The sequence below is a fragment of the Myotis daubentonii genome, chromosome 1 (assembly GCF_963259705.1).
Source record: "Myotis daubentonii chromosome 1, mMyoDau2.1, whole genome shotgun sequence".
Lineage (NCBI taxonomy): Eukaryota > Metazoa > Chordata > Mammalia > Chiroptera > Vespertilionidae > Myotis > Myotis daubentonii.
In genome coordinates this window covers 173,938,839-173,960,689 of record NC_081840.1, presented here as the reverse complement: position 1 = coordinate 173,960,689, position 21,851 = coordinate 173,938,839, and the positions used below count along the sequence as shown (strand labels likewise).

The window sequence follows — 21,851 nt, the reverse complement described above, 5'->3', positions numbered from 1 at the left end:
AATCAATGACTGCTAGTGTACCAAATGTATGGGGGGGGAGTGGTAGGAAAGGAGTGTGAATAGGTAGGTTGATTCCAATCATGAAAAGCCTTGTTTGTCATGCTAAGATTCAGATTTTATAACATAGGGATAGGTGAAGATCAAGAACCACTGAAGAATTTTGATATGGGAAGTGACATGTTCATATTTGTATAAGCAATAACTCAGGCAGCAGAAGAGAAAAGATGGAGTCAATGGGTAGTCTAGAGTCAGTAAAACCAGTAAGAAGGCTTCTGTAGTAGACTCCTAAGGATCAATCAGTTCCCAAATCTGGCTGATTATTAAAACTGCCAAGGAAGCCTTTTAAAATGCAGATTTCAGCCCTGCCCCTAGTTTCTGACATAGTAAGTCTGGGTCACCAGGTGATTGCGGTAATGATCCAACATGAGAGGTGATGAGGAAGCACTTGTGAGGGGAGGGAGAGATTTAAGAGATTTTCAGGCAGTAGAATTAACTCATTTTAATGACTGACAGTCATCAACCTCGAGTATTTGTGTGGATAGACGGGCCATTCATGAAGCTCCAGAATACAAGTGGAGCATTAGACCTCAAAGGCAAGGAAAGATGATGAGACAATCCATAGGACGGGAAAATGCAAGTGGTGGCTAAGCAGTTAGGTATATTTGTATGATCTGCCAAGGGAGAGCTCTGGATTGAAGATCTAGGAACGAGCCTAGGAAATAACAATGTTTAATTCTGAGAAAAGCTCTCAAAGGAGACTAAAGACAGATCAGAGGAACAGAAAGAGGCAAGAACCATCAATATCCATTCGAGTATTTAAGGGGTAAGTTTGGTTAGGGGACAGTGTAAAGGGCCTGAATTCCAAGTAAAGGAGTCTAATTGCATATTATCAGCAAAAGGGTGGGAAGCAGAACAACAGCAAAAGCTTTGCTTACGTAAGGCAGGAATACATTATGGTCAGGTTTGTTTTTAGGAACATAATTCTATCACTGGTAGAAAGAAGATGGGAAGGTGGTGAATGTAGAAGTGGGAAAACAATTAAATTGTGTGGCTATGAAAAGGGCCTTCTCCAAAGTATTGGTAGTAGGTGGACAAAGACACTAATTTCCAGAGATATGTCTAACATAGAATGTGAGTCCCAGTGGGAAAGCGAAAGGGACAGGAGTTAAGGATAAATGTAAAGATTATAGCTTGGTAGGCCAGGGGCTGGCAAATAAAGGTTGGAGAAGGGAGAACACAGACAAAATTTTGGAGATGTTTTTGGTGTGAAAAATTTGAGTAACCAACAGAGCTTTTTATTAATTAATTATTTTTTGTTTTGTTAATCCTCACCGGAGGATGTTTTTTCCATTGATTTTTAGAGAGAGTGGGAGGGAGGATGGGGGGGAGTGGGTGGGGAAGAGAGAGCGAGAGAAGACATCGATTGGTTGCCTCTCCCACACACCCTGCTGGGGCTGGCGATGGAACCTGTGCCCCGTACGTGCCCTTGACCGTGAATCGAATCCATGACCCTTTGGTGTGCAGGCAATACTCTAACCACTGAGCACACAGGCCAGCGTAAAGCTTTTTATAGGTAGTGGGAAATATGGCTCTATTGCTCTCCTGCTAGGCTGGGCCTAGAATTACGATTTAGAAGTCATCAGCAGTAGGAAAACTCAAGTACAACAGTTAACCAGACAAATATACATTTAATTAGGATAAATGAGGACCAGGAGATCGGCAGGACTGTCAGGAGAGTTAGAATGTAGTACTCAAAATCAGCTATTGCTTGTACCTACACCAAGTGCAGTGACACATATATTCTTTGTTCTGGATACTACTGTTATATTTGGTGAATGAATCTGTAGTTATTTTTGGCAATCACATCACACTGACATTTTATACTCTGCTAAAAGTTAACTAAAATCTGTGGATGATTTGCAGTTTAGCTATTATTATTTGGGTCTCTTCTTGGCTCTATTGGTGCAAATCAGTTTACAAACCTACATACACTACTTTCCAATTATGACTGCATCAGGCTTTTGGTGCAAGAACCAAAATACTACACCTAAGTTAGATAGTTTATACTATGAGGACAATTATTTCCCTCCTGTAACTAAAAGTCCAGAGGTATGTGTGGTCAGGTTTGGTTTAGCAGATGAGCAGTGATGAGGAACCCAGACTTTTCCTTTCTTTAGTTGCCAACCCCTGTATCCTGATGCATTCATGCCTCAAAGACAAAAGATGGTGGCAGCAGCCCCGGGCATGAAAACATCCAAAAGCAGATGGGAGAGGTGGGCATTCTGATTCAGAGGCCTACTCTCTTCTCTCTTTCCTAAATTAAAATTAATTTACATATAGTAAAAATATAAATCATAACTACACAGCTGAAGGAGTTTTGACAAATGTGTACACCCACATAACGCACATCCCTATTGGGATATATAGAACATTTTCGTAACCACAGAGAGCTCCCTAGAGCACTTTCTGAATTCATCATCACCACTGCCACCACCCTTAATTGCACCCAGAGGTAACTACAGCTCTTATCTCATAAACCATTCTTGTTTTTTTTTGTTATCAGAGATGAAAATTTTTCCCAGAGGCCCTCTACCTCTTCATGTAAGGTAAAATGTCTCTTCTGACCTTTAGTCAATCAGTAACTAAAGAGTGATTATAATACCACCCTATTTAAGACCATTTATGATTCATCCATCCCTTGGGTCCGAGGGAGGGGCCCATCTGACCCCAGCACTTAGCTTCAGGTCCAAATAAAATGGTGTTTGTTGTGTGTTTTGTTTTGTTTTGAAGCCAGAGGGAAATAGCTGTGTGTGCGCAAACACATGCACTACACACGTACTGAGCATAGTAACCTCCATCTTGGGTAAAATGTGCTGTTTAAAATTTTAACCCTGCTACTCTGTAAACATTTTCTTGCTTAATAGGAAAAACAAGACTACTCCCTATTCCAGAGAGGCCATAAAATATGCCCCAGACAGAGTTGTCAGTGCTGGCACCAGGCCAGGCCTTGAGATATGGTCTCACGGCCCTGTCCCAGCAAACAGGACTTTTTCTCAGAAGGTCTGGAGGTCTCATTCCAAATTTGGAAAACAAAGAGCTGAAAAACATACGAATTGAAAAGACTTCCACCATATTGGGCCCCAGAATTTGAGAAGCAAGAGCTCCTCTGGGCCCTCTAGTGCTAGCGAAAATGAACAGGACTCCAAATAAATTTGGCTCATTGATTAAGGCGTCTTCTGATTTACAATATAACAATACCATTTTGTTACTCTATACATGTAGACATCCAACATCTGACCTATATTCTTCCAACTTTAAAAAAAAAGTATCTTTCTAAAAAAAAAAAGTATCTTTCTTGTTGAAAGTATTACAGATGTATCCCCTTTTCCTCCCATTGACCCCCCTCCACCCCGCTCCGCCCCTCCAGCTTTATTTCACATGCAAATATGCTCATTCAAGTCAATGATTAAAGTACTGATGACACAAACAAATGTAGAAACCTTCCCTGAAGTTAAAACACCAATCCACATTCCAATGCTGTGGTCAAAGTTCTTGATCCAAGTCCAAATACTATCAAATTTATAGTTGTCTGCGCCCCAGATCTCCCTTTAGCCCACAAAAAATATCATGAAAAATGTCATTCAACACTGCCTCTGTTTCCTATACTGGGGTACACAAAGGTGTGTCAGGAGGCACAGTTAGTACCTTCCCCATTAAAAATGCCTTTCCCCGTTTTATACCTCAGTCTCAGCTCAAACATTTAGATCTCTGCCACTCTTGTGTATTTTTTTCACTTGCTTTGTGCCTGTTTCCTTTTTTTGTACACATTCTCTAAAAGCTGAACTCATGAGAACAATCGGAATAATAACGTTTTTTAGTTGCCCTTTCATTTTTACTACTTTTCAGTGTGTTAATGATTTCATTGTGAGCCTCCCAATTCCTTTTTAATCTACCTTCTCTTGGTTTATATCTGTTACTACTGAGGAGACAGAAGCAGCAAGGTAGATGGGGCGGGACCATGGGGGCGGAGACAGGAGAATCAGGGAACCCAACTGGGCGGGGAAGGAGGGGCATGAGCTTTAAAATGTATGAAAGGACCAATCAGGAACTAAGAAGCATATGTACAAAAAGGTGTGCATGCTTCCTCCCTTCTTCTCTCCCCCTGCATAGCCACAATGGACACCTGGCATTCGTGTTGTGGGGGAGCACATCCCCGTGCCCGTGTGGCTTATGCCATGTGGGCCAGTACACATGGACTATAACAGACTTTAATCAGCTTGGATGCTGAACTACTCACGACTGTAACATGGAACGGAAGCTCTGGACACTGGCCTGCTCCTGGACCTTTTCCAGAACAGGCTTTTCTCAATAAACGTTGATCCGCTGTTTTCGTCTGCGACTTCATTCTTCGTTTTCTCTAGACAACGAACTCAGCCTCAACATCCCATGTTTTGGTTTCACTATGATCTTAGGAATTTAAAAAACCTGCTTTCTAAACAATGGCCAGTTTTACATATCAAGCTGTGGCTAGCATATTCTTCATTATCTGGGGCCCTAACATGGCACTGGCACATCCTGTTAAAATAATTTCCATAACTTCTGTTTCATCCTTATTGGTTACAACTAAATCCATAAAATCTCATCCCCCTGTTGCATTATCCACCCTTTCAGAAATAAGACTCTGAGCAAGATCAGTTAAAAAAAAAGTATCAAATATTCTGCCTTAGCAGAATGACTCCAGAGTATACACATGTCGTTTCTAATCGTGACAGCTGTCTGCCTCTAGACCAGATCTGAAACTTGCATCAGGAGAGTAGCAGTCATATTCATCAACCTAAGGTATATATCTGTATTTGGCTCCCACAATAGTATCAGTTTATGCGTCTTAATCTGTACTCTCATGCTATGTTCTCCACCATGCTTAAACCTACAAACTCAAGGATTTCCAAGCAAGGGCACTCTTCCATATATCTCAACATATAATCTGTTGACATAGTGCAGAGATTATCTATATCTCAGCAAGTTTGTGTTGCTTATCTATTTTCATTATAATTGAAGATTACCTTATTATTTTATCAGCCCTATTTACAAGGTATGAGTATTAAAAAGCAACAAAGATATAGCTGGAAGAAAGTCAATCACTTTTTAACATTTTAAAAAGAGACCCCTTGCTAAGTACAGCAGGAAATGAAAAAACAAATTTAAGGTAAATTTTTTCTATTTAAAAAATAATTTCTTTCCTTTTTTCTTTTTGGTAGCAGAACTGATATAAGTAGGGCTTTTTCCCCCCTCCTTTTCTCTTTTGATTCACTGATATTTTCTCAGCTTCCATATTACCTCTACCTTAGATTACACCTGATATTCTCCAAAGTATTTCATTTTATCTGAGCATTGTTCTTCCCTTCCCTCAAATTTCAGTTTAAAGTTCTTTTTATTAGGTTGGCAGGATTCCTGCTAAGTGCATTTCTCTCAGGTGTACTCTATCTGTTACAGGGAATCTGTAGTATTAAGAGCATAAGCCCCAGTTAAGAAAACCTAGTTTTAGTCTTCTAGTGCTGTTCTGATAGGGTGCTACCTGATACCCATTACCTTTTATTTCTTCTTCACAGTCATGCCTCAAATGGAAGATGAAAACACCCCTTCAACACCCACACCAAGTACCTCTAATCATTCCTTAGCATTGAATCAACAAGAGTACAGTAGGTCTGTAAATTTGATAAGTTCCAGGAAACCTCCTGAGGGAACCTTCCATTATCAGTTCCATCATGCTTTTACCTCAATATAAATGAAAAAGAAATGCAATGTCTCCTTTTTTTTCCCCTCATCTGGAGGATTTGGTTTGGATGTTTATCCTCTGACCCTCAATTGTAAATCTTTAGAGACCTACATGCATTTACCTAATGTGTAAAGAATATGCTATAAATTATCAGCCAATGTATACAAACATTTAGGGAGAAATGTCAAGAATTCCTTTTTAGGTTTTCAAAATATTCTCCTTTACTGATGATAGTTACTAATAACTACATATATGGGAGTTAAAATCTGAGGTTGAACTTGAAAGTATACCAGACACAAGAGTAACAAAAAGACACAGAAATTCTTACTGTCTGAAGGGATTTTGCAATTTACTCAGTAAGCTAGCACCCCTGAACACAGACATAAGCATGTATCATATCTTTGCTGTAACACCAGACTTTCATAAAAAGGTGGTACATCCAATCAACCCCAGCACTGGGCTCAGATAGGTGCTTCTGAGATGATTTTACAGCAGCAAGGAAACACCAATTCACAATTCTTCTTCAATCTTAGAAGAATACATATTACTTAACAAACGCTTGATACAGAAAATAGGAATCATAAGAAGAATGAAATAAACATAGGAATAATAACCTGGAGTTATATCCAAATGGAATTTTTATGAAAAACAATGATGTAAATAAAATGTCTTCCACTCAACATACAGCAATCTTGAACACTAAATATCAAACTTACTTTTACGATGATAAGCTTCGTTGGGTTTTCACAACTCTGGTTATCATTTCCTGTGTGCTCTACTTCAAACAGGGTATTGTAATTTTCTAGTATTGTAGCCATTATCTTGTTGCAGAGGTCTTGCTCTTTCATGCATTCAAGCCCAGGTGGCACACTAAAAATAAGGGGAAAAGTTTTGAGAGGAATTACTTTGGAAACACAGCTGACCCAGGCGTATATGTTGACATCTCCTCAATGATTGATCAGCCTTCTTATAAGGACACCTGGGATTTTCAACAAGCTATATAGGGCCACATAAGATGTTAGGACACTTGCTGATGACCAAGATCTGAATCAATAGCTTGTGCTGAATAAGAAAAGTACCAGGTGTTTGGAAAGAAGGTATAGGTTAACATGGGTGCGATAATGCTTTGTATATATTAGAAATTGCTATAAGTAAGGTAACATTTATCTAAATGTAAAAGCAACAAAGAACAAGTGTTATAACAAAAAGAAGGGGTATTTTATCATGGTAATAATAGCCACCTAAATAACAGCAACACAATTCTTAGATAATGTACAAAAAATGAAAGGAAAAGATGAATACTGCTGGAAAAATACTGATAGTTACTGAGGCTGAGTGATGGGTACATGGAAGATATATCATGTTATGCTGTCTTCATTTGGGTATTTAAAAAAATTCCATAATTTAAAATAAAGTGAAAAAGAAAACCTCTAAATGAAGAAGACACCATAATATACATAAGATAAACATCTCTTCAGTAAGATTAGTAGTTAGAATAAGAATTCCTACTAACAATAAGAAAGTAATTTTTTAAAAAAGAAACAAAATCATGAGTTGAAAAACTTATAGAAGAAAATAACTGGACAGTCAATAATCTTATGAAATGATATTTAACCTCAGTAACCAGTAAAATGAGTTTACAAAGCAAAACTAAAATATCATTTAATACCCATCTGTATTAGTTTTGTGTGGCTGCTGTAACAAATTATCACAAATTTGGTGGCTTAAAACAATAGAAATTTATTCTTTCACAGTTCTGGAGGCAGAAGAGCAAAATCAGTATTACTGGGCAGAAATTACTAGTAAAGTGTGAGCAGGGCCACACTCCCTAGAGAGGCCCTCAGGGAGAATCTGTTCTCAGCTTCTAGTGGGCTGGCAGCATTCCTGGCTGTGATTGCATCATTTTAATCTTCAGTCAAAACCCACATCAAATTCCTCTCTGCTCTGTCCTCAGAAGGCCTTCCTCCATGTGTATGTATCTAATCTCCCTCTACCTCCTTCTTCTTTTATTATTTTTAATCCTCACCTGAGGACATTTTTTTCCATTGCTTTTTCAGAGAGAGTGGAAGGGAGGGAGGAAGGAAGGGAGAGAGAGAGAAACATCAATGTGAAAGACATATCAACTGATTGCCTTCCACACCAACTCCGTCTGGGGGCGGGGAGCAAGCCCACAACTCAGGTAGGTGCCCTGGACCAGGAATAGAATCTGAGAACCTTTCAGTGCATCGGCTGCTGCTCTAATCACTAACGAACACTGGCCGGGGCTCTCTATCCCCTTCTTAAAAGGATACACGTAGCCCTGGCCAGTTTGGCTCAGTGGATAGAGCATCAACCTGCAGACTCAAGGGTCCCAGGTTCGATTCCAGTCAAAGGCTTATGCCCGGGTTGCAGGCGTGGTCGCCAGTGGGGGGGGGGGGGCGTGCAGGAGGCAGCCAATCAATGATTCCTTCTTATCACTGATGTTTCCATCTCTCTCTTCCTTTCCCTTCCTCTCTGAAATCAATAAAATATATATTTTTTAAAAAAGGATACACGTAGTAAATTACAATTAGTGCCCACTCAGATAATCCAGGATAATCCCCTTATCTCAAGATTTCCATCTTAATTACAACTGTAACGTTCCCCCAGATAAGGTAACATCTACAGTTTCCAAGGACTATCACTTGATTGCTCTGGGGGACACAATCTACCCTCTTGTAATACCTTCTAGGTACATTATTATACTGACTCCCATGAGTCACATTCTTGTACTCCCCTTAGTTGTAGACAGAATCCGTGACTTGCTTCTTTTTAAAATTTTTTTTATTTTTTGTTAATTTCAGAGAGAAACGGACAGAAATGGTGAGAGAGAATCATTGATCGGCTGCCTCTTGCCGGCCCCTTACTGGGGATCGAGCCTGTAACCCAGGCATGTGTCTGGACCCAGAATCGAACTGTGACCTCCTGGTTCATAAGTCGACACTCAACCACTGAGCCACGCTGGCCGCTGTGACTTGCTTCTGATCAACAGAATATGGCAAAGGTGACAGGATGTTACTCCCATGTTTACGTTATGTCATACAAGACTCAATCTTAGCAAACTTGTATGTGATTCTGCTGCTGGCCTTGAAGAAATAAGCTATGTTCAGAAAGAGCCTGTGAGAGATCCATATGGCAAGGAACTAATGTAGACTGAGGTCTCTAGCTCACAGCCAGGTAGAAGATGAGGTCCTTATTCATGCAGCTGCAAGGAAAGGAGTTTTACTAACAACCTGGGTGGACGAAAGAGGCCACATGCTGACCTGACAAGCTCAGGGGAGGCCTGCATGGCAGTCTTGCAAAGTCAGAGACCTAAAGTAACCACAAAGGATGGTCTGAAATTAAACTTTAACTAAAAGCAGTTATGGTGGGCAGTTATGTCCTAGGCCAGTATCTTCATGACAAGATCAACCTGTACCTTAACTGAATGTTTCCATCTTTTTGCATCTATAACAGCGTTTCTCAACCTGTGGGTCGCGACCCCTCTGGCGGTCAAACGACCCTTTCACAGGGGTCGCCTAAGACCATCCTGCATATCAGATATTTATATTACGATTCATAACAGTAGCAGCATTACAGTTATGAAGTAGTAACAAAATAATTTTATGTTTGGGTCACAACATGAGGAACTGTATTTAAAGGGCCAGAAGGTTGAGAACCACTGATCTAAATAACTACCCTTGAAATGTCTGGGCAGCTTATAACTTCCCTTTTTCCGGACCCCTTGGGGCACAACCTAATGTGCCTGGGTGCCAGGACAGGTACCACAAATTCCTTCATTGTTACCATGTTAATTGTTCCTGCACCCACCTAAGTATGTGTCTATCATTTTACTTTTTATCCAATCCTAGGAGTTTCCCCACTTTGCTTTCTCCTGCCTCTCTAATTTATCACCAGTGGATTTCATGTAACCCACCTATGTCCCCTCCTTTGGTTGAAATGTATAAAAATACATGAGAAACCGCCATTCCCTGGAGCACTACCCCAATCCGTTGAAATATTGCGTCCTGGCAATTGTCGACAGTTAATTCACAAACAACTCTTTACAGGTTTGAATGTTTTTTACGTTAACACGTGAATGAGCTTGAAAGCAGATTTTTTTCCCCGCAACTCAAGCCTCCATTGAAAATAAAGTCCAGCTGATACTTTACTTTCAGCATTGTGAGACCAAGAGCAGATGACCCAGCTAAGTTGTGACACAGCAAATGTTTATTATTTTAAGTCATTAAATTTGTGTTGCTTTGTTCACAATAATTGAAAACTAATACAGAGTTTGGTTCCTGGAAGTGGGGTGCTGTTGTTAACAAATATCCTATCTAATAAAGAAGGAATATGCTAATTGACACTCACGCTGTCACAAAGATGGTGGCACCCATAGCCAATAAGGAGGGAATATGCTAATTACTGCCCCACCCTCAAAGATGGCAGTTCCCACAGCCAATCAGGAGGGAATATGCTAATGGTCACGCCCTCAAAGATGGAGGTGCCCACAGCCACAAGATGGTGGTGCCCTGTCCCCTCAGCCCCCCAGCACCCCAGGGCCGGCCTGAGGCGCAGGCAAGCCTCAGATGGCCAGTCACTATGAGGCACACTGACCACCTCTTGGTCTCTTTCCCCAGCCAGCAGGCTCCAATTGCCCAATGGCAAATGGGGAACTGGGGTGAGGGGCAGGGCCAGGGAGCAGGCAGAATGGCCGACCTCTTGGTCCCTCCCCGCAGCTGGCAGGCTCCAATCGCCTGATGGTGAACGGGGAACCGGGGGTGGGTGGCAGCGGGGGGCAGGGGCAGCTTCAGGCAGCTGGGGAAGATGGCCCTGATCACAGGCCAGGCCTAGGGACTGTACCTGAATTTGTACGCCGGGCCTCTAGTCTAAAATAAAAAACAAAGTGGAGGCTCCTCAAAAAATTAAATATGGAATTGCCTTATGACCCAGTGATTCCAAGTCTCGGTATATATATCTGAAGAAACCCAAAACACTAACTTGAAAGAATATAAGTACCCTTATATTTATTGCAGCATTATTTAAAATAACCAACATATGGAATCGACTCAAGTGCCCATCAGTAGATAGTGTTAAAAATGCTGTGGTACATATACAGAAGAGAATACCACTTGGCTATAAAGAAGAATGAAATCTGGCCCAGCCAGTGTGGCTCAGTGATTGAACACTGACCCATGAACCAAGAGGTCACTGATTTGATTGCTGGTCAGACCACATGCCCGGGTTATGGGCTCGATCCCCAGTGCAGGGTGTGCAGGAGGCAGCCAGTAGATGATTCTCATCATCACTGATGTTTCTGTCTCTCTCTCCCTCTCCTTCCTCTCTGAAATCAATAAAAATATATTAAAAAAAAAGAAACGCAACTTTAAAAAAAAGTGCTTTCAAACTATAAATAAGCATACCAAGTTTTTTTATTATGTAGAGTAAGCATTTAACAGTAACAATGCTGGTCTATCCTGAATTTTCAATTGGATAAAATGCTCCAGTTATTTTCACAAGAGCTGCTATTCTTTCTGGTTGCTAGATCTTTCTAGTCCTTATCTCTCTTGAGAATCAAAGTTTAAGACTAAGCATTAGTTTACTGTAAATATCAATTAGTTAAATTTTCTGCCATTTTTGCATCTATGATACGTTAAAAAGAAATAACATTTCTGTAGTCTTCTTCAATCTTTTATTTCTAACCTTCCTAGTCAACATGTTCTTCTCAGCTTTGGTTTATTGACTATTTTATATGCATAAAGTCTTCTATGTCTTAATCTCAGTCATTAATAAAAGGTTTAAATAGGTAAAGAGTGATGAGATACTTCACTTGTAACCTCTCTTTGTACTGTCATCATTTGGTTCTTCAATATAATTAGAATATGATTGTACACCCAGGACTGAATGTACCTAATTGCATTATCACTAGATCACATTGCCCAATCTTGTCCACATTCATTCCATGCAAATATTATGTCCTTCTTATTATTTTGCAATTAAAAAATGCTGACATGTTGGAACACTCTCCCTTAGGCAGTTCTTTGCAAAATTAAAAAAAAAGATCTATTATTGAAAGCAATCACTGGAGTTCAGGCTGAATAACCACTTTATTTATTTATTTATTTTTTAAATATATATTTTATTGATTTTTTACAGAGAGGAAGGGAGAGAGATAGAGAGTTAGAAACATCGATGAGAGAGAAATATCGATCAGCTGCCTCCTGCACATCTCCCACTGGGGATGTGCCTGCAACCCAGGTACATGCCCTTGACCGGAATCGAACCCGGGACTTTTCAGTCCGCAGGCCGACGCTCTATCCACTGAGCTAAACCGGTTTTGGCCAGGCTGAATAACCACTTTAAAAGGTAAATGTTGCCGAATGTATACTGTCCTACCTATGAGTCTATTGTGATCGACCTATATTCATTATATGTTATAAATAAAAATTTAGTATAAATGAGAAGCTGGAAGATTTTTAAAAATATATATTTTATTGATTTTTTACAGAGAGGAAGGGAGAGGGATAGAGAGTTAGAAACATCAATGAGAGAGAAACATTGATCAGCTGCCTCCTGCACACCCCCTACTGGGGATGTGCCCGCAACCAAGGTACATGCCCTTGATCGGAATCGAACCTGGGACCTTTCAGTCGGCAGGCCAACGCTCTATCCACTGAGCCAAACCGGTTAGAGCATGGAAGATTTTTTTAAAGGCTCCTAATGTTTCTTGGAATTAATGTGGGACGGTAGAAACAAAAATTTCCAGAATTGTTTATGTACCTGGCTGCACCGTGGGCAATGTTTTCCTTCTTAGAACTACCGATGGCAGTGTTTCTAGGAATTCAATTTATATCATGTATATCAGGTTTCATTCCGCCCCCCCCCCTCACATTGTGGCGTTTATAAATATTGCCACTAATTAATCTAAGTGATGAGTTAGTATTTTCTCCTCAAAAGTTTCAATAAAAGATAAAACCTCCTAAATGAAGGTTCCAGATTACCCAACAATTACCCAACTATGTCTATGTAATAATCAATATTCTGGATACACTGAAAAATATCACATAATTTAGATATTTTTCAAATATCCAGATATTTGACATCAAGTTGTCAACTGGGTGGATAAATGATTTAAAAAAAATTCATACTGGATAACTAGATATGTTTCAATATATTTTAGATACATGGTTTCAACCAAAATAGTGAAAAATAACTGATTATTATTCTTAACAATAGTTATTAAACCTGCAACGATAAAAATCAGATAGAAATTGATATACTTAAGAACATGAAGATTGGGATATCTTTATTGTAATTTTCTGAACAAGAATTTGTATGATAAAGAATTTTCTAAAGGAGAACAAACAAATTCATGGCCTATGAAAAATGGAAGGATAAGAGGAAGAATTCAGCATTTGCACAATTGTCCGGAAGGAAAAGAAAAGATGTGGGAAAAAACCTGGGAATCAGAGAGCCCACAAGATCAGGGATTTAACTGCAATCTAAGTAAAAAGTGGGCGGCTGTAGGGCGGCTTCAGAGTGCTGGAAGCAAGGGTTTCCTGGGTGTATCACCAAGGAGTTGCTGCTATTTGAGTATGAGTGTGTGTACATACATATATATGTGTACAGATGCATTAATTATAAAAGAGTCAGCTAATAAATTGTGTAGAATTTTAATTTATGACATAACCAGAAGTCAGTGAAATATTTATCAGGTGTGCACCATTCACTCAGAGTAGCCATCCATCTTTCTAGTCACTGAAATGTGAGTAGGTAATATTCCAAAACTAAAAAGAACCTAAATGTTCAACAAGAGGGAATTAAGTAAATTATAAACCACTAGAGGCCCAGTGCACAAAATTCATGCCGGGGATGGGGGGTGTCCCTCAGCCCGGCCTACACCCTCTCGCAATCTGGGACCCTTTGGGGGATATCTGACCACTCTGCCTGCCGGCCTGATCACCCCTAACCACCTCTGCCTCGGCCCCCGCCACCGTGGCTTCGTCCGGAAGGACGTCCGGCTGTTTAGTCTAATTAGCATATTATGCTTTTATTATTATGAAGGACTACTAATAACATACAACAGTGGTGTACAGATTAATATTTGCTAACATAGAAAGATGTTCATGGCATGTTATTTAAATGATGAAGTTAGTAACAGAATAGCAAGTAAGAATATTTCTTTTATGTAAATGCATTACATTTCAATGTAGAAATTTCTAAAAGAATATTCAGAAAAATATGAATGGCAAGGGTCACTGGGTAAATTTTATTTTGTATTTCTGTCCTTTTTGGTATTACTTTAGTTACTTACAAGGAACAAGGTCTTATGATTAATGAAACTAATAATGTTACTTGGAAATTTTTTAAAGTGATGAAAGTATATGCTTCTAGGAAGCTTAACAATCTGATAACAGTACATTACCTCACCCAGACCAAACAACTTTTAATAAGATGCTCACTTGATCTCTAGCAACAGGTTGGCCACCCACAGAGAGACTACTGGTATACGAGCAGTTTCATTTGAAACCTTCTTAGTAAAGATGAGATAATTTCACCTCAGTGTTACCTCTAGCAAAACAACTTTCATTAGTGAAAAGGTACCACTAAACATCAAACTGTATACTTCACGTAAGTAATTTGCATGAGAAGTAAACAAAACGATACTATGTGAAAGGTAAGGAAGCCCTTCTACCTGTGAGTAATAAATGACCCTCCTACATGTGACTAATCTGGAAAATATTTGCTCTGTATACTCTTAGGTCAACTAAATTAACACCAATTCCCTGATAGCACTGAAAATTAATTGTACGCCAAAATTTTGTTACATATATGGCTAGCCTTAATAAAATATGTCTCTAGTATGTAATGCTGATGTGTGAGTGTATTCTTTCTACCTCTATAAAATGGTTTCAATTTCCCTAGAATAATAATGAGACCAGGGTCTCCTTTCCAACGTTTTAAAAAAATACATATTTCATAGCTCCTTATTTATATGTTTAAGGGACCATACAGTCTCCTAGTTGGTCCTAAAAGTTATAAATATGGTAAGATACTTACATCATTTGAAACATACCATACAGACATCAAGGGTATTTCAAGCTTGCAGACATCCACATTTACTTAATAGGTACAGGTGGTAAATGAGTCATCTGATGGGCGAGCCAATGAATAAATGAATGCTTAGTGTAAACTGTGTGGTGTACAGTACACTCCTCAGGCAGGTCCCATTTAACAATAACACCAATGAAAAAGCAGCTGTAAACAACTCCCAATGTGCCAGAAAACTCAAGAGGTTTGACTTCCATTCAACACAAATAAAAACTTCCTTGAACAGTCAACAAGGAATTAAAGTAGTTGCAATCTGCCTACCTAGGTTGGGCAACAGGATAGAGTGAGAGAGTGGATTTGCATATCTTTCATATGACTGAAAACAACCAGAACAGCTAATTTAATGAATATGTAAACTGTTCCCGATCCAACAAATATTTACTAAGCACTTCTTTTCTTTGCTGGTGGGAAGTGCTTCCGACAATACCAAGACTAAGGGCAGGAGAGCCCCTGATCTAAAGGAATTTATATAATTGGGTGAGGGGAAAGAAAATCATATAAATATCATAACTAATAGACTATGCCATAATAAAGGTACAGGCTAGTTCAAGATAGGTCACAAGAGGTAAGAATTGTGTATTGGGGGGGGGGGTTATCCATCTGTTTGGGGGTTAAAAAGTATTTATTATTATTATTATTATTATTATTATTATTATTATTATTGTTATTATGAAAGGTCCCCTACAGGAGATGGTATTTGATACAAGACTTAAAGACTTGGTAACAGAATTAATACAATTTCTTCACAGAGGAGACCAACCTACTGGTTGTGAATCATGAAAAGAACATGAATTCTGCTCTTTCAACAAAATATTTCACAGAATATCCACAAAGATGTATCTGCGTGCTTACAGCCTCTTCTGACATAATGGGAAAACAATCACACAGCTCAACTCTACATCCTTCACATCTTCTTTCCTTTTATAATTGAACAGGCACTACGAGGGTATTTTAGATTTTTGCCTCACATAGTAACTGCTACAATGTAAGCAGCTGTCACATTCCAGGTCTCCCATGTGATGAGCCTTCAGTGGAATGAGACAGTATCAGGGACTTGGACCTGGGAATGGAAAAATACCACCAGGTAGAACGTCGGGTAAGCTGACCACAAGAAATGTCACCATGCCTCCACTCTGTGCTCAAAGGAAAAAAAATGCAGAATTTTATCTCTCTGCTAACCGCCTGTTTTTCCTACCCTGATATGGACAATTCTACAAGCCCGCTTTTTTCAAAAAGCCAACCTCTTCGTGAAAGCCCGCTTCCCCCAGCTTATAAAAGCAGCCAAGCCGAGCCAGCCCCCAGGCAGGTTCAGAGGACCTTCCTGTCCTCTGCGCTGCCTCCTTTGTGCTCCAGCATAAGCTTAGTAAAATCTGTCTGGAAACTTCTCTGAGGTTTCCTGTTGATTTCTTTCTTGGGGAACCCAAGAACCCCAATGCTGGTAACAGTAAGAACGGTGATTTTCACTGAGAGACACACATAAAAAGGAAAGACATCTGTGAGTTAGCATGAACTACAAGGTGATCCAAATGGACTCTGGGTCTGCGTCTAACCCCTGAATGTTCCTCCTCTGTAACACTGAGGGCAGGCGGCACGTCTCTCTGGTTCACCCAGTGCGTATCTGGTGCACAGTCCAGCGACAGTGACATAGGATGTGCTCAATAAAGAATCACCTCATTCCCTTCCAAAATCGTATTGTATTCTTTAGTAATTATTTTTATGGGAGCTTTCTCCAACACACATCATATATGATCATCTTTGTGGGACGATGTCTAAATGGTGTGTCTTACTTTTGCTCATCATAGAAATGAGAGACATTTACATCTGCCTTGAAACATGGCAAAGAACAGTGGGAAGAAAAATTAGTGGGAAAAGCATTGCACCATTATAATTTTAGGAAAAACAAATAAACAAAATCCAATTAACATTCAGTTATTCCCACTGTGGGCAGGAGGTGAGTAATTGGGGAGAAAGGGAGTAAGAATTCTTTTGGAGACTGTAAATCAGTTGATATTTGGTTGTTAGCAGGAGTTTATACATGTTTTTTTTCTGGCGTCATGACCCTAAACCAGGGGTGGGCAAACTTTTTGACTCAAGGGCACAATGGGTTCTTAAACTGGACCGGAGGGCCGGAACAAAAGCATGGATGGAGTGTTTGTGTGAACTAATATAAATTCAAAGTAAACATCATTACATAATGGTCTTTTTGTTTTTAGTTTTATTCATTTCAAACGGGCTGGATCTGGCCCACGGGCCGTAGTTTGCCCACGGCTGCCCTAAACAGTGCCTAGTGCTGTCACACGGAGGGCAGCCTTTCTAAAGTTTCAACTTTGCACCACTTATGTTCTGAGCAATTAGGAATTGGGGGCAGACAACCACTGTTTGCCAACATAGCAAGTATAAAACTACTAGAATCAATAGCAAGGTAAACTCCGTTCTTTAAAAAAAGCTCTCCCATTTTCTCTTGGCCCTGGCCAAGAATCCAGTTTTGATACAGTAAGGATTCAATAATTACTCCACAACAAAACATGTTTTGAGTTTAGAACACTTGGCAGTTGTTCTCAACCTTTTTTTCTGTCCTATCGACATGGGGGTATACACTGTTCTTTTCTTAATAGCAAGGGAATCACTGACTCAATGTCCAAGACTATTTTTGAGATTTCTAACCTTTCTTCCACTTCTTTTCATCACATCTCTTACTTCATGTTCTTGTCCTTTTCACCTTATGGAGCATAATGGGTATTTACACTCCAGAATATAAGAGCTAAATAATTGCCCTATTTCCCCCTCCACCCCCACAAAGAATCAAGTGGTGTTGATTTTACCTCTGCATCCTCAATCTACTATTTATTTATTTAATAGAAATCCCTATAACACTATTAGGGGCTTTGGGTTCACATAAAGAAGTAGAACTATCCTTTTCCATCAAAGGAGCATACATTTGAACTAAGGGGACATGAAATATTTGTGAGGAAATAAATAATGTCATCAATATAAAAGGGGTCACATAACTGTACGCTATAAATTACTAGTGACAGTAGTAACTAACATTCAAAGGCACACCATTTCACATTAGCTCATTAGATTTTTATCCTTACAACAAATCTCTGTGGTAATTTTCTTTTTTTTTTTAATTAAATCTTTATTGTTCAGATTATTACATTTGTTCCTCTTTTTTCCCCCCCCATAACTCCCCTCCTCCCAGTTCCCGCCCCACCCTCCGCCCTCACTCCCCACCCACTGTCCTCATCCATAGGTGCACGATTTTTGTCCAGTCTCTTCCCACATCTCCCACACCCTTTTCCCCCCCAAGAATAGTCAGTCCATTCCCTTTCTATGTCCCTGATTCTATTATAATCAACAGTTCATTCTGTTCATCAGATTATTTATTCACTTGATTCTTAGATTCACTTGTTGATAGATGCATATTTGTTGTTCATAATTTGTATCTTTACCTTTTTCTTCCTCTTCCTCTTCTTAAAGGATACCTTTCAGCATTTCATATAATCCTGGTTTGGTGGTGATGAACTCCTTTAGCTTTTCCTTATCTGTGAAGCTCTTTATCTGACCTTCAATTCTGAATGATAGCTTTGCTGGATAAAGTAATCTTGGTTGTAGGTTCTTGGTATTCATCACTTTGAATATTTCTTGCCACTCCCTTCTGGCCTGCAAAGTTTCTGTTGAGAAATCAGCTGACAGTCGTATGGGTATTCCCTTGTAGGTAACTGAGTTTCTTTCTCTTGCTGTTTTTAAGATTCTCTCTTTATCTTTTGCTCTTGGCATTTTAATGATGATGTGTCTTGGTGTGGTCCTCTTTGGATTCCTTTTGTTTGGGGTTCTCCGCGCTTCTTGGACCTGTAAGTCCATTTCTTTCACCAGGTGGGGGAAGTTTTCTGTCATTATTTCTTCAAATAGGTTTTCAATATCTTGCTCTCTCTCATCTTCTGGCACCCCTATAATTCTGATGTTGGTACGCTTGAAGCTGTCCCAGAGGCTCCTTACACTATCCTCGCATTTTTGGATTCTTTTTTCATTTTGCTTTTCCGGTTGGATGTTTTTTGCTTCCTCGCATTTCAAATCATTGACTTGATTCTTGCGCTCCTCTGGTCTGCTGTCGGGCGTCTGTATAATATTCGTTATTTCAGTCCGTGTATGCTTAATTTCTAGTTGGTTCCCCAATATAAGATCGAGGGTCTTATTAGTTTTCGTGTAGATCTCATTAAGTTTATCGGCAGCTTCTAAACAGTTCTTGAGAGACCTTAAAAGTGTGGTTCTGAACTCTATATCTTCCATTGACAATTTTGTCCTGTTTCTTTGTCTTCGCATTTTGTTATGCTTCCTTGGTGCACCCCCTAGTGGTCTTTGTTCGCAGTCTTATAGTTAAATCTTAATTGTTGTAGCTAATTCCAGGGAGGGTTTGACCTCCAGGCCAAGTGGCTATGAGAATCAACTGTGTCAGCAGTGAGAGAACTTCTGTCCTCTAGGGAGGTGCTAATCTAGCCTTTGCCTGAGGCTATCCGGCGAAGGCCTCTGTGCAGGGCTTGGGCGGGGCGGGTCGCACAGGATCAACAGGGTGGGCCGGAGAGAGCAGTTATGGCGGCTCTCAGTCCTGTCCCAAGGGGCTCTGCCTCTCTGAGTCCCAGCACCCGCTGCAAAGCTCGGAGAGAAAGCTGCACTCGCTCTGACCGAAGCCAGACAGTCCCGCTTCTCCCGTTTGAGTCTGGGTCCCTAAAGACTCGCCCGGATCTGGTGCTCAGAGTCTGCGACTCCCTCCCAATTGAAAACAACAACCGCGCCCTCCGCTGCCAGCCCGCTCCGCGCACTCCGCACCTCAGAATTTGACTTCAGCACTGCGCCTCCTCTGAGTGTCCGTGTGCGTTTCTCTTTCCTCCTACTTGTAGGACTTCCACTCAGCCAGCGTTCCTGTGGTTCTGGGTGATGTCCCTTCCGTTTTTTGGTTTCACTTTTGAAGTAGTTGTTCAAAGCAGCAAACTCCGGCGTTAACCTATGCCGCCATCTTGGTTCTCCTCTGTGGTAATTTTCATAATTTACGTGTTAAATATAGGAAATTGGGGATCAGAAAACTTATCCAGGCGGCATAGTTTTTAAGTGGCAAAAATGTGAATTGGACAATGCCACTCTCTTGCTTAAAACCTCCCAGCTTCCAGCATGAGGGGGCTGGGGGGGGGGGAGGTTGGGGGTTAATGGGGGGGATGAGGACACATTTGTAATACCTTAAGTAATAATAATAATAAAAAAAAAAACACAAAAAAAAAACCTCCCAGCTTCCTTTCCATTTTGCTGAGAACTATGTCTAAGCTGTTCACTCCAGTTGACAAAGCTCTACACAATCTGGCCCAGCCTCCCTTTACATCATCATATCCTACCATTTTCCAGAAACACAGACCTGTTCTCTGTTTCTGGAACATACCTCATCTTTGAGCCTTTGCAAGAGGTGTTTCCTCTACCTGGAAAAAAAATTAAGTAAAAAGTAACACTTGCTGAGTGCTTATCCTGTACAAGTGCTTTACATGTCTTGTCTCGCTAAGACTCCCATCTCTGTAGGGTCAATATTACCACGAAGCCCAATTTCCAGGCGGAAGTGAGACTCGGGAAGGTTAAGGAAACTGTCCTAGGGCATCACAGTAAGAAAGTGGCAGAGCTTGAATCTGAATCAAGCCAGTCTAGCGCCAGTCTATGCCCTGAGGCATTTTCTAACCTAAGTCATGCTTCTGCTGTTCTTTACTGGGCTCACTTCTTGTACGTGGGATCTCAATGTCAATGTCACCTCTATAGAAAGGCCTAATGGAAAGCCGTCATTGGGGCACTTTATCCCCAGCCAAGAAATGGTGCCTATCACTGGCAGCACTTAATAAATATTTGTGGAATGCATGAGGATTGAAAAAAGTTTGTCATGATTACTATAATTCTGGAACTGTAAGGTGCCTTCAAAATACTTTATTTCAAGGTCCAGTGGAGACAGTGAGGTTCCTGAAGGAAGCAGACAGGCAGTGGGAAAGCCAGTTCTCTATCTGTTCATCTTATTTTGCCACCGACTTTGAGGAACTTTTGATAATGTGTTTTCCATCAAATTTTGATGACAGGAGCCACATTTTATGCATAATTAAGGGAAAAATTATGAAACTAAAACTCATGAATACCGAAAACCTGCTCATTTTCGGTGTAGGTTTATGCGTTTGAGTGGACGGATAACATAAATGACTGAAAGGCAAAAAGGGATAAGAAGTTTACTAGAATTTTATTCCTCTTTAAGGTCATTTCAAAAAAGAAAGATTGCTAAGTTGCAAACAAATTATAACCTTTTGTTTCTCTACTGTAATATTAACCTCACTTAAAATAAAGAACAATCTTTAAACTCACAGCTCACCCAATTTTCCCACATCTAGACTATATGGTATAAGCAAGCAAAGCTCAAGCTAAACATTGTTTGCCAGGCTTTGTACATCCAAGGTTATCAGTACATTCATCTACTTGTATAGGACCCCACCGTGCCTCAGGGGGCACATGAACTCTCCTAATAAAGAAAGCACGGTTGCCTTTCATTTCTTTGGGCAAAGCTGTGTTTATATAGAGAGAACTAGGACATGTACCTGACTGATCCCACAGCATAAAGGGGTGAAGTCATCACAGAGCTGAAGATGAACTACCATCTAACCGAGCCCTGTGGTTTCTCTAAGATAACTTTATTTGAAATAGGGTCATTTTATTCATTAAATGGATGAAGGATAGCCTAGGGCTGATGAATTTTCATGAGGCAATGAAAATGCTTAAGATCTCAAAATTCCAAAACAACCCAAAACACTGCAAAATTAAAAATTGATAAGTATATGTTTAAAAACAATGTCAATTATCCAATTACAACTGAACAAAAATCAGTTTTTAAAATAAATTATAATTAGTATGACTTGTAGGTGTATTTTAATGTTTCATGTGATATGGTATGAGACAG

The 21,851-nt window shown here is 40.0% G+C and overlaps 1 protein-coding gene across 4 annotated transcripts in view; it reads right to left on the bottom strand.

The window, feature by feature from the left end:
- FAM13A (family with sequence similarity 13 member A) overlaps nucleotides 1-21,851 on the bottom strand; it is a 282,952-nt gene that overhangs the window by 183,897 nt on the left and 77,204 nt on the right. For all 4 annotated transcript variants that reach the window (XM_059665523.1, XM_059665511.1, XM_059665518.1 and 1 more), the window contains one exon: nucleotides 6,493-6,646. In XM_059665523.1, coding sequence (XP_059521506.1) covers nucleotides 6,493-6,646 — 154 coding nt within the window. The remainder of the gene's footprint in view (nucleotides 1-6,492; nucleotides 6,647-21,851) is intronic.